The sequence below is a fragment of the Eutrema salsugineum genome, unplaced genomic scaffold (assembly GCF_000478725.1).
Source record: "Eutrema salsugineum unplaced genomic scaffold, Eutsalg1_0 scaffold_10, whole genome shotgun sequence".
Classification (NCBI taxonomy): domain Eukaryota; kingdom Viridiplantae; phylum Streptophyta; class Magnoliopsida; order Brassicales; family Brassicaceae; genus Eutrema; species Eutrema salsugineum.
The window spans coordinates 10,809,246-10,821,697 of NW_006256908.1; the positions used below are offsets into that span (position 1 = coordinate 10,809,246).

The following is a 12,452-nucleotide window of genomic DNA, read 5'->3' on the forward strand; positions in this document are numbered from 1 at the left end:
AAAAAAAAACGTGGTCTCATTATTTGGATTTTGGACCCATTAATGTCATTGTATAATGGCAGTCTTTTACGGCAAAGTCAAATTTCGAAAATGGTTGGATCCACTTTTTCTCCATTCCTTCTTTGGTTCATGTTTGTTACGTGTTGTTCTCAGCATCTCACGCTCCATGATATCTGAGCTCATCAAATAACCTAACCATTTTTGTCATTTTGCAAACATTTTTTGGGATTTTTTTTTGTTTTATATGGATCCAACTAAGATAAATATTGCATCCGTCTCATAAAAGTTGTTGTTTTAACAATTTCGATAGATTGTTTGAATATATTGATAAACCTTCATATAAAACATTAATCTCTCTCTGTTCCGTTATATAAACTTTTCATAATTAAAATTGCAAATTTACATTTAGTTTGATATTTTGTGACTTCTTTTTGGCATTTTATACATTAAACATCAAATTTGGAACTACAGAATGCAAGTAGTCACAAAATATCAATTAAATCAATTTTTCAATAGAAACTTAAATAAACAATAAAAATGAAACAAACAAACAAACAAAATTTAATAAATAAACATCTTAGAGTTAAATTATAACATTAATCCTTTCTGTCAAAAAAAGTTAAAGTATAACAATTTAAGGTCATTTCTATTAGATTTAGGTGAGTGGTAAATATTCTTATTGTAAAACGAAAGGAGTAAGTATAAACAATATATCTAGCTAAGCGAATAAGGTGTTAGATGCATTTATTAAGAATGATTCATCAAGTTCCATGCTTGTTTCCCTTTCTCTCTTTGTATAGACAAAGGGCCATCAAGGCTTAAATCTAAGGTGGGGTGGGTCAAGATATCAACAGCTTTTTGGACCACCGTTTTTCCTCTCCATCGTTCCAATTTTATTGGATCATCAAACGCGTCTCTGGACCACAGTCGCTTTTGATTTTCACTGCAAGTTTCGTTGTTCATGTTTCAACCAGAATGGAATGTCTCAGAAAATTTACTTTCGATCCAAATTCCAAGATAGTATTTGATTTGGCATGAATCGAAAGTCGGCAAGTAAAAAAGGTCACACATCGTCGTTTTGTGACGAGAATATCCGGATTTTTGGTCTTGATTCTTAGAAAACTATAGTCTATAGAATCAAACAGAACTTGAATCCTGAATGAAATATTTCAACTTTCCTTTGTTTGAGTTTCATTATAGAAAAAAAACATAATATTGAAACTATTTTCCTTAATTTCTAATTGTATTTCATACAAAGTCAACCAATATTGTGCATATATCCTTCCCAAGTGCGTGTTAGATAGTGCACGTGCGGTATTAGGATGGTTGGTTGTATTTCTGATGATGAAGCTGAAGAGCGTATATCGTAACATGAAGACTAACTCGCAGAAATGTGGAATCTTGCTGTATTCCACCAATTTACATCGTTGGTCTTGAAAATTAAATTTATTGAGGAAAAAAGAAAAAAGAAAACAACTCTTTCTACTTTCTACTTTCTACGAAAATGGACTAAATGTTAAATGAATATGAAGGAAATTGAACTATTAGATAACTATTGTTATCTCTCGTTCATTCATCTGCAGTATTTTAGAAAAAAAATTACGTTCTTAATTTTGTTCTTTTATAAAGGGGAACAAAAAAGATGAATTCATACACCTTATTAAGTTTTTTTTTTCTTTTGTGACACGATGATATATCTGCATAGGTCTATGGTTATTGAGTTATCTTTATCATTGGAAGTTTGGAACCAAAAAAATGTCATCATCGCTACCTGTTGCTGACCAAAAATTTTCGGCTCAAATATATATACGAGTTTTTTGTATCTTCTACCATATTTAATTTATAAGAAAGAATGACCAATTAAAAATTGTATATACCATCCAAAGTTATATTATGATGATGATGATGATGGTAGTGGTGGTTACATGACAAAGGTGATGATGATGACGACATTAATGAAAAGGAAACAACAAAATCTAGCGGTGGCGTTATATATATCACAAAACTTGATCTTGTGAAGACTGAAGAGTAAGACAAAGCTAAGCTAATCTTAAGACCTTATTTTTCCCAAATCCCATTAGAAAAAAACACCATGCAACCTTAAAATTATTTCTCTTTAGTCCCTCTTTATAGACCTGACATCTCGTAGCTCTTTCAATTCTCAAAACATTACCAAAAATATACCCCCACAAAACAACAAATTATTAAAAAAATATTTTAACGTATCAAAATATTAATGGAGGCTGCAAAAGTTTTCACACAAGATGGCACCGTCGACCTGCAAGGCCGTCCCGTCCTCGCGTCCAAGACCGGCCGTTGGAGAGCTTGCTCTTTCCTCCTCGGTATTTTTGTAACTCAAGTCACTATTTTCATCTAATTATAGCAACTGAAAATTAGCTAAATGAATTAAAAAGCATATTAACTGCTTCTGATTTATTGATTCACCATCTTTATATAGTCTTGTATGTGTGTGAGAAGGGTATGAAGCGTTTGAGAGGATGGCGTTTTATGGAATAGCGTCGAACTTAGTGAACTATTTGACCACAAAACTTCATGAAGACACGATCTCTTCGGTTAGAAATGTGAATAATTGGTCCGGTGCGGTTTGGATCACTCCGATCGCCGGAGCTTACATCGCCGACTCATACATGGGCCGATTCTGGACTTTTACTGCCTCTTCTCTCATCTACGTCCTGGTATTTTTATAACCTCTTTTTTTTTTTTGTTATAGTGCGAATTAAATTCAATAAACAACGTTTTTACAACTTACAAAAATTCCAATTTAGAAAACCAACAGAACCTAACAACTAATTCTTGCAATAAAACAAATAATAAAGTCATATATATACAGTTTAGTTTTTTTTTGGAGAGGGGGGGGGGGTGAATATACAGTTAATTAGTTCACAAATAAAATTATATGCAGTTTTACAATCTCCTTTTTTGTTGCTCATGATACATAAAGCTTAAGTTTTCCAAATTTTCTTATGGCCATAGTGAATGTGTACTGGTGTATTCTTCGTTTTTTATATACTTGCTAATTTTGTAGTTTTTTTCTTCTTTTACACCATTTTTGGTTTCTCTTAATAAGGGTATGGTTCTGATTTTTCCTACCAATCTTTATAATTACTTTTATTTTTTTTGGTTTCTTATGATAAAGGAATAGAGATGTGTGTGTTTGTCGAGTATTTGACGTACGATCAGATATGGTCCGTGAACATTTATCCAAAGAAAGACACTGCCACACAAAATTGTTTAATTTTAATTTGACAATAACTCAATTTAAATTTAGAAAAAAACAAGAAAAATTAGGCCCTAAACCGACTGATTTAACCAATTTGATCGATTGACTTTGATCCATTTTGATTCACCGATTTTTTTAACGTTCGAAGTATGCAGTTTTTTTTTTTTGTTAAAAAAAGGTAAAAACGTAGGGCAAAGTTGTTTTTCTTCACGGAAACTATTTAGCAGATTGTTTTTCTTTAACAAAAGAAAATTATATGGCAAATGTTTTTTTTATACACCACCTTGACGGTTGGTTGACACTTGACAGCACTGATGTGACATGTAATTAGAAAAATTCACCTGTTGTTAAGTATGTGACTATGTCGTTAAAAGACATTTACAAATTTTTAGTTATCCTATTTCCTACTCCAAAACAAGAATACCTCTCTGATCATTCCGCACTGATACACAGATTTAAATAATCACTACCTTTAAAGTGTAGACGACGAGTCAGAGTTGAAACCACTAGTTAAATAAAGCTAATTTTTATTTTAGTTTTGAGATTTGGTTTATGTTGGTCGTTGAGACATGGATACGTATCATACATTGTTTTCCACACATTATTCAAGAGGACCCACGATTTCCACTTTACCTCAATATTATTGGTTTAGCATTAAACTCAATCAAGAAACGACTTTTGCTAGATCACATCTTCTTATGACATTTTGAAAACTCAAAACCAGTCAAAAGTTTGTCCAAGTCAAAATGATGAACATTTGATTGAGAGACATGACAAATGAAATGTCTTCTAACTTCAAAATGCACGTACTTGCTAGGACTTTCTTACTGTTTCAAACGCCAAGCGTATTTTATATTTTTAAGACTTTATTTTAATAAGAGAATGTAAAATTATATTATCACAGAAAAGCTCAGTTTTTTTTTTTTGTTTTTTCAGCACACAGAAAAGCTCAGTTTTTTTTACAACATGTGTAACAAAAGTTTAAATTATTCGAGAGTTAATAAAAACAGAGAGCTAAGAAGAGAGTTTAAATTGTTGAAAAAATATTATTTTTATTCTTACATTTTCAGCTAACAGAAAAATTGAATTAAAACACCGGTGATGATTCCTTACCCAAAAAAATGTTAGATTTGGTTAAAAAAAAAAAACAAATATGAGAAGGACAACATTATAACACGTAAATATGCAAATGCGAAAAACAACAACCGAGATCTATATTTCATGCATGAGAACTAGATCATGTTTTTGTCTGCAGGGGATGTTTCTCTTAACAATGGCAGTAACGGTAAAATCCTTAAGACCGAAATGTGTAAACGGAGTGTGCAACAAGGCATCCTCTTTACAAATAACATTTTTCTATATATCCCTCTATACCATAGCCATTGGAGCCGGAGGAACCAAACCTAACATTTCCACATTTGGAGCGGACCAATTTGATAATTATAGCCTTGGAGAGAAAAAACAAAAGGTTTCATTCTTCAATTGGTGGATGTTCAGCTCCTTCTTGGGTGCTTTATTCGCGACATTGGGGCTCGTCTACATCCAAGAGAATGTCGGGTGGGGTTTAGGTTATGGTATCCCTACCATAGGACTCTTGGTTTCTCTCATTGTGTTCTATGTAGGAACACCATTCTACAGGCATAAAGTCGTCAAAACGGATAATTTGGCTAAAGATTTGATTAAAGTTCCTTTCGCGGCATACAAAAACCGAAAGCTTCAGTGTCCTGATGACCTTTTGGAGCTTCATGAGCTTGACTCCCAGTATTACAAAAGCACTGGTAAACGTCAAGTTCACCACACACCCATCTTCAGGTCAGTGTGCATACCATCTCATCAATGAATCTATATCTTATTATAATTCTCATTAGGAAAACTAATGACATTCTGATTCTAAATAAACGGATAATCCTTTTTTGTCCTTGCCATTATATATACAGTATACAGATAACATATATATATATATATAAGACACGATATATGAATTTAGTTTGATTCCTTGATATATATAGACTAATCAATCAATGTTATGCCTTAGTCTCTGGTGGGTTTTGACGTGGAATATATTATATATACAATGTTGATTTTCATATTTATTGATATCTAGTGAACTTGTTCTGTATAATCTTTTATTGAATGGTCCCCAATTCCCACTTTCTCCACTTTAATGTGTTCTCCAATATCGTCCCACTACATTTTATTGCCAAAATCAATCACATTTCAAACACAAATTAGTATAGAAAACTCAAGATGTGCCAAAAACATTGATACGATTCTAGGTGCGTAGCTTTACTTGTTGGCAATCTTTCTATTAAAAAAAGAAGAAAAAAAAAAAGAAAACATTATTTGGGAACTGATTAGACATATTCCTTCTTTGAAGGCACTTTTTTATACATGAAATCTACATCAAGAAATGTTCACCTTTTAGAACTGATCAGGAAAATTTTGGCATGACCAGAAATAAAGTCATTTGGAATTAATAAATTATATAATATGGGTATTGCTATACAGGTTCTTGGATAAAGCGGCCATTAAGACGTCTTCAAGAGATTTACCATGTACGGTGACAAAAGTGGAAGTGGCAAAGCGTGTACTAGGGCTTATCTTAATATGGCTTGTCACCTTAATCCCAAACACCTTATGGGCACAAGTAAATACTCTCTTCGTCAAACAAGGGACCACGCTGGACCGAAAAGTAGGATCCAGCTTCCAAATCCCTGCGGCTTCGCTGGGAAGCTTTGTTACACTCTCGATGCTTCTATCTGTGCCAATGTATGACCAATTCTTTGTTCCCCTCATGCGCAAGAAAACCGGAAACCCTAGAGGGATCACTTTACTCCAAAGGTTAGGGATAGGGTTTGTTATCCAAATTGTTGCCATCGCGGTTGCTTCGGCCGTGGAGATTAAGAGGATGCGCGTAGTAAAGGAATTTCACATAACTAGCCCGAAACAGGTTGTGCCTATGAGCATTTTTTGGTTGCTCCCTCAGTACTCTCTTCTAGGCATTGGGGATGTGTTTAACGCCATTGGTTTGCTTGAGTTTTTCTACGATCAGTCACCTGAGGAGATGCAGAGCCTTGGAACGACGTTTTTCACGAGTGGGATCGGTCTTGGGAACTTCTTGAACAGCTTCTTGGTAACAATGATTGATAAGATTACGAGTAAAGGTGGAGGGAAGAGTTGGATTGGGGATAATTTGAATGATTCTAGGCTTGATTACTATTACGGCTTTCTAGTGGTGATTTCGATTGTGAACATGGGATTGTTCTTGTGGGCAGCTAGCAAGTATGTCTACAAGAGTGATGAGACCAAAGATTTTAGTGGAGGATGTGTTCAAATGGAGGCCAAAGCCTTAGACACATCTCCTCTCACTATCTGATTATAACAGTGAGAAATGTGTATATATATGGTTTCTTAGGAAATTTGTAAGTTGTGGTATTCTAATTAACATGATAAATAAAGTGTTAGCGTATATTCTAATCAAACAATTAAAACTTGGAAAAAACCAAGTTGTTGCTCAAGTTCAATGGTCTTGTTCCAATTGTTGTAACACACAAATCGATTCTCATTGGTCGCATACACTTGAACATTGAAGAATTACAAGATCGTGGTTTGAAAAAGCTGGTCAATTAGTACCTGAAAAATGGGTAATTTGGAAACTAACGAGCCCTTTTGTCCAAAAAAAAGGGAAACTAACGAGCCCCTGCCTTTAGATTCAACCAACAACAACAAAAAAAAATTGAAACTCTTAACTGTTAAAAATTGTTTTTGTTGTTGTTCAACAACGCCGTTCAAAAAAAAAAAAAAGTTGTTGTTCAACAACTATTAAATACTGTTTAATCTTACTTTTCCCTATCAATATTAAAATTGCATACGATTCGAATCGTACCAAGTGGAATAGTATGTTCCCTTAGGACAAGGGATAATTAAGTGCCATTGTATGAAGCAACCGTGACACTGGACCAAACCCATAACATCACATCCTATAAGGATTCTATCATTGAAGCCAGATAAGCCTTCCAACCACAAAAGCTCTAGTCAATGGTCTTCAAATTACAGTTTAGGTCTAGGCGATTGAATTTCCTAATCGGACATTTGAGGGCGACCTTTTTGCTTACAGTTAAGGGATATGAATTTCACCGGTTTTAGAATATTTCCAACAGCATAATCTGTTGCAAACTTACAACTAGTATATGTGACCATCTTCACAAATACTACTGTCATTTTGATTTTTCACACAAATTAGTCACTCGTAGAATTAGTAAAATAAATAAGAGTGAACTATAATTAAATAGAATAAAGAAAACATTTTTTTAATTCATTTTCCAAATTCTCCTACAAGATAGTGGAGGAATGTTTTTCTCCCAAATTTGTTCATTAAAAAAAATTGATGGAATGAGTTAATTTGTTTTTCCACACTTTTAAATCAAAATTTTGAAACTTTAGTCAATCTATCAACTTTTATTCAACCTAATTAAAATGGTCAAAAATGCTTAATGTACACCCAGTTCCCAGTCAAATGGTTGTTTTTTTGTTCCTCTAAATATACAACCATTTGCACCTTTAAAGTTCTCGATATGTACTAAATAACAATTTGATTTTTAGTATTATGTTTTATTTCTCTAATGTTTGTTTAGAAAATTTAACTAGGGGTAGGTAATGAAAATCTAAAAAACAAGTTGTGAAAACTTAGTTTATTTGACGCAGTCCAATTCCATTGGTGAAATAAATAAAAATTGATACGTAGATCGTTAATGTTTGTATTAATTATATGGACTTGAACTATAACATAATAATATGAGTTTGGTGTAAACTATGTCAAATATATCAATTGTATAAATTTAATAGACTATATGTCTTGGTCAAATATATCGATGATTTAGCGACCACGTGTTATTTTTGTCTAATTTCTCAGATTAGTTTTATCTTGCCATTTTGAAGCAAATCAGTACATTCCAACCGAGCGTTGTTTGCATGAATCTGGTCAGCAATAAGCTGGATTTATTAATTCGATACGCTAAGGAATTCCCGAAAAATAAAATAAATAAACCAAATTAAATGAATTAGTGATAGCATACAGCTGACACTTCACCCCACCTATAAACTAAACAAAGAAAAATCAGCCAACCAATAAACTCTATATATGCGTATATACCTATGCGCAGATCCTAAGCCAGCTATCACACAAAATTTGGTGCAAGTAGCTTTTTTATAGAGTTAAGTAACATTACGTTGCTTGGATTCTAGAATAGCAAAAAGAATATAAAGAAAACTCGGTTAATATGCATGACTCATCAATTGAATTTAAGCTACCCTAAATTTAAGAGCATCATTTATTCATACGTGTATTTCGTCAAGATTTATCAATGAAATATCGAGTTTATTTTTCTTCTATATTCTACAATCTACAAAACGGAGTAATATATATATATATATATATATATATATATTATAAAAAAAAAAATCAATTGACTTCTACTCCTTTTTTTTATTGGAACCGGACTTCCACTTATATATCTAAAACAGGATTCCAAACCTCATCTAATCGGTTATCTAAAATTTAAATAGTACTACTTATCAACTAAACAGTATTAATATACATTTGACCAATGACAGGTTTTTTAACATCAACCTTCCTCTCTTGTATTTATTTAATTAGCTAATCACCGGATCACAAATTATCGAAATAAATTATATGTATTTGTGTGTGCTTGTAGAATGATTTCAATAAATATAATTAGCCGAAGTAGGAGTTGTTCTCACTTTCAATGTCGCCGTATTCTAAGGTTCTTGTGGTTGGTTGAGAGAAAACACAAGAAGATGGAGGAGGAGGAGGAGGATGAGCCGTCGTAGGTTGTGGTGGAGTTGACGGTGTTTGTGGTGATGGTGCAATGACGGAGACGCCGCCAGAGTTGTGAAAGCCAGAGACTTGGGAGTTGGAAGGTACAATCAAAGTGGCCACAGCTTCTCGTTGCTTGTACTTGAGAATCTCGGATCGTACGGCCGTGAGTTCGGCTTGTAATGCTTGAACTTGTTGTTGTAGAGCTGAGATTGCTCCCATGCATCCGTACACCGGATCTCTTAGCCTGACGTTTGCTTCATACACGAGGCTATTCGCCGTGTCTGCTCTCTGGCTTTCCGGTACTTCCTGGTTAGTTTTAAAATTTATGAGAATATTGCCAACAATATCATTTTTTTTGTTATAAGGCACATACTAATCTCCATTTCTGTAAATGATTAAAGAGAAGATGAGTCTAGGGGAAATCAATCTCTGACATAGTTCAATGACATAGACCAACAGAGCGAACGATGTTATTGCATCACTAAACTATTATAAGATATATTTTTGTTTTGCATGCTTAAAAGAAAGAAGATAATAATAGTGTGCTTAATTAAAGGAAACGGTTATTACCATTAGCATCTTGGAGACGTTGCTAGCTCCAAAGACTTTGTGGACGGATGCGAACTTATGAGGCTCGTGTGGGGAGAAATACGGCGAAAATGGACATTCTTGAGCGCATCTTCGGCGCAAAAGCTTGCAAGCAGCACACGGAGTAATGGTGTTGAGGGTCCCGGGAGGACCCGACATTGGCCTTCTAATTCCTGCCATCTGATGAGGCCAAGCATCTGGTTCTCTTTTGATCTTCTTCCCTATCTCTTCAAATCTCTCCCTATACACAAGGAATCGAATAAAAGCTTTAGTTTTCATTGGTAGCATGAATATAGGACCCAAAGGTAGAAACCAACCATATCCACCAATTTGAGGGAAGAAAATTTTAAATCATTGTGAAGAGAAAAAGGGGCTCACTAATGAGATGTTCACTTTTTACCTTTCTCTTGACATTCAGGCATGCTCTCAGCGGATCGAAAGAAAATAGAGAAAAATAGAATGAAACAAAAAAGAGAAATATTAAAGTCAAGTGGCTCTTAAAGAGGGTGTGAAGGAAGATAGTCGAGGAAGGCTTTAAAGGCAAGTAAAATACTAAGTATAAGATTTAAGTGATCACGATATATATTGTATAAGTGTCAATATATAGATAGATATATAAGCAATACTAGAGCTGATTTGTAATAGGACTTTCTTGTGGAGATGAAAAGGAGATTTGGTAGCTCGAGAAGCAGAACAGTGTCTCTTTTAACATGAAAACAACCGAAGATATCTAGTTAGTGAAGACTGAAGGGCTGTATTTACTGCTTAAGCACGTGATGCCTTGAGGGTTTTATTTATTTATTTATTTATTTATTGACTTTACCAATCTGATCACACATAAATATAAATATATATATATATATATTATTTTTTTTTGGGTATGAAGATCACACATAAATATACTTGCATACATGTATATGTAGCAAAGAACTCATTCATCGGTCAGGCAACTACAGATGGAATTCGTGCTTAAATCTTAATGCCTACTTTGAATGTTTTTGTTTTCCCATGGCCGTATGTGGACTTTTGCTTCACATTTAAAACACATCTCTTCTTTATTTTCTTTAGTAATTAAATTTCTGTTTTATATTATGATACCAAGTTTACAGCTAATTATTTGTGGGGTTCATATAAGTATATATACACACGACCGATCAGTTTTAATTGAACGAGCTAAATTATTTTAAAAGTTTATAATAGTAAAAAGTTGGTGAATGTTTAGAAAAAAATATTGGTAGATGTACTTCTCCAAAACAAAGAGTGAAAGAGAATGATAGTTTGATGATACTGGCATGTTAGTTCCTTGTCAAGATCAAGAGACCTCAGTTGTATATATGGGTTTTTTTGTTCATTATGTATTTATATATATATGCGTTGTTATTTTGAAAATGTGTTCCACATAATATTATACAATAATTGTGTTTGTACATGTACGAATCGACTAATCGTACTTATGCATGTATAATTAAGGTATGCATTGTAAAGATTGTGTGTGTATTGATGATTCATAATAGGAGATGGCAGATGCAAAGAATCTTGGTCAAACAAAAACAGATCACTCAGCAAATACCATTTTTGGTCAATAGTAATATGATCTTATGACAAGAATAATTGTCTTTTATTTAATTGTTGTCCAGCTATCATTACGCTCATATACTCTATGTATGCCACTGCTAGTAGATAGTACCCAAACCTTGAATCATGAACACACAAGTTATATGAAATTCATAGGTAAAACTATCATCTCAAGCTTGTTATTATAAGGATGTGAGCGTGTTGCAGAGCGATAATTAGAAGTAGTATTCTCGTAATTATAATATACATAAGTAGAAGTAGTATTCAATTATCTCCAATATCAATTCAAAAACGAATAGAAAGAAGAAGATTGCTTAGACTCTAAGAAAACTTTGCACTTGTACAAATTCTTGTTTGACCCGTATTTGTAGCCTAAACCGTCGCCTCGTTGTTCTCTCCTCTTCTTTGTAATTTAATTTTTAAATTCTTATGGTGTTAACTGTTAAGCTCTTTAGAGTTAGCAGATACCCAGTATTTTTTATTAACAAATAAATAAACATCTAGAATATGAGTGTCCACTTTCGAAATTGAATATTCGAAGATAAAAATAAACTGCGTTAACTAGAAGGGAGTGAGTAATCGTCGACAAAAAAAAAGAAGGGAGTATTTTATTTTAATAGATTAACTTCATATATCATCTAGCAAAATACTTGAACAAAAATTACAAAACCTTTCAAAGTTGACTTGGGCCCTTGTTGGGTCGTCTTTTCGTCGGCCTTCGCTCACAAATATATTCGTTTGAGTAAATTCTACGTTTACTGAAGTACGGTTTTATGGGGTGTAAAATCATTGATCAGTCCGTCTAGGACCACCGTTTTTAAATTGCTAATCCTACATCCTAACACATTTCTTCTAATAGACGTAGCATTTGTAAAATTTATCTTTTGACTCTTGATATTTCTTCTTTTTTTGGTCCTTCTGAGTTCAAGCCATTCTCTAATCAACAGATAAATTGTATACATGATAAAGTATGATTATGATGATATCAATCAAAAGTCAAAGAAATTTTACCAGCTGCATGGTAAAAAATAAATACAGTAGCATGGTAAGAGATAACTATTCATTTGGTAATATTTTGACAGTTGAGGTGGTCTATGTCATTCAGAAGTTTTCAAAAGTTAGAAAAGTGGTATATATCTAGAAAGAAAATTCATTAACTGTTAGACATAAATTTATAATAGATAAATGATATAAAAATGTAAAATAGAA

General features: G+C 33.2%; 2 protein-coding genes across 3 annotated transcripts; one reads left to right on the forward strand and one right to left on the reverse strand.

Annotated features, from left to right (window-relative positions):
* Positions 1–2,040: 2,040 nt before the first annotated feature.
* LOC18026702 (protein NRT1/ PTR FAMILY 5.1) lies at positions 2,041–6,723 on the forward strand. Of its 2 annotated transcripts, none has more exons than XM_006411246.2 (4): positions 2,041–2,342; positions 2,479–2,696; positions 4,497–5,053; positions 5,750–6,723. In XM_006411246.2, exons 1-4 carry the CDS (start codon positions 2,237–2,239, stop codon positions 6,615–6,617), a joined length of 1,749 nt encoding a protein of 582 aa, XP_006411309.1. In that variant the 5' UTR covers positions 2,041–2,236; the 3' UTR covers positions 6,618–6,723. The 2 variants fall into 2 exon arrangements, with proteins under 2 accessions (XP_006411309.1, XP_024003750.1); XM_024147982.1 differs by having other exon boundaries at positions 2,234–2,342; positions 2,459–2,696.
* Positions 6,724–8,971: 2,248 nt separating this feature from the next.
* LOC18026703 (LOB domain-containing protein 15) lies at positions 8,972–10,253 on the reverse strand. The gene is made up of 3 exons (XM_006411247.2): positions 10,069–10,253; positions 9,651–9,909; positions 8,972–9,386 (listed from the first exon to the last, which is right to left on the reverse strand). The coding sequence occupies exons 1-3, from the start codon at positions 10,080–10,082 to the stop codon at positions 8,976–8,978; spliced, it is 684 nt and encodes a 227-aa protein (XP_006411310.1). The 5' UTR covers positions 10,083–10,253; the 3' UTR covers positions 8,972–8,975.
* Positions 10,254–12,452: the final 2,199 nt, after the last annotated feature.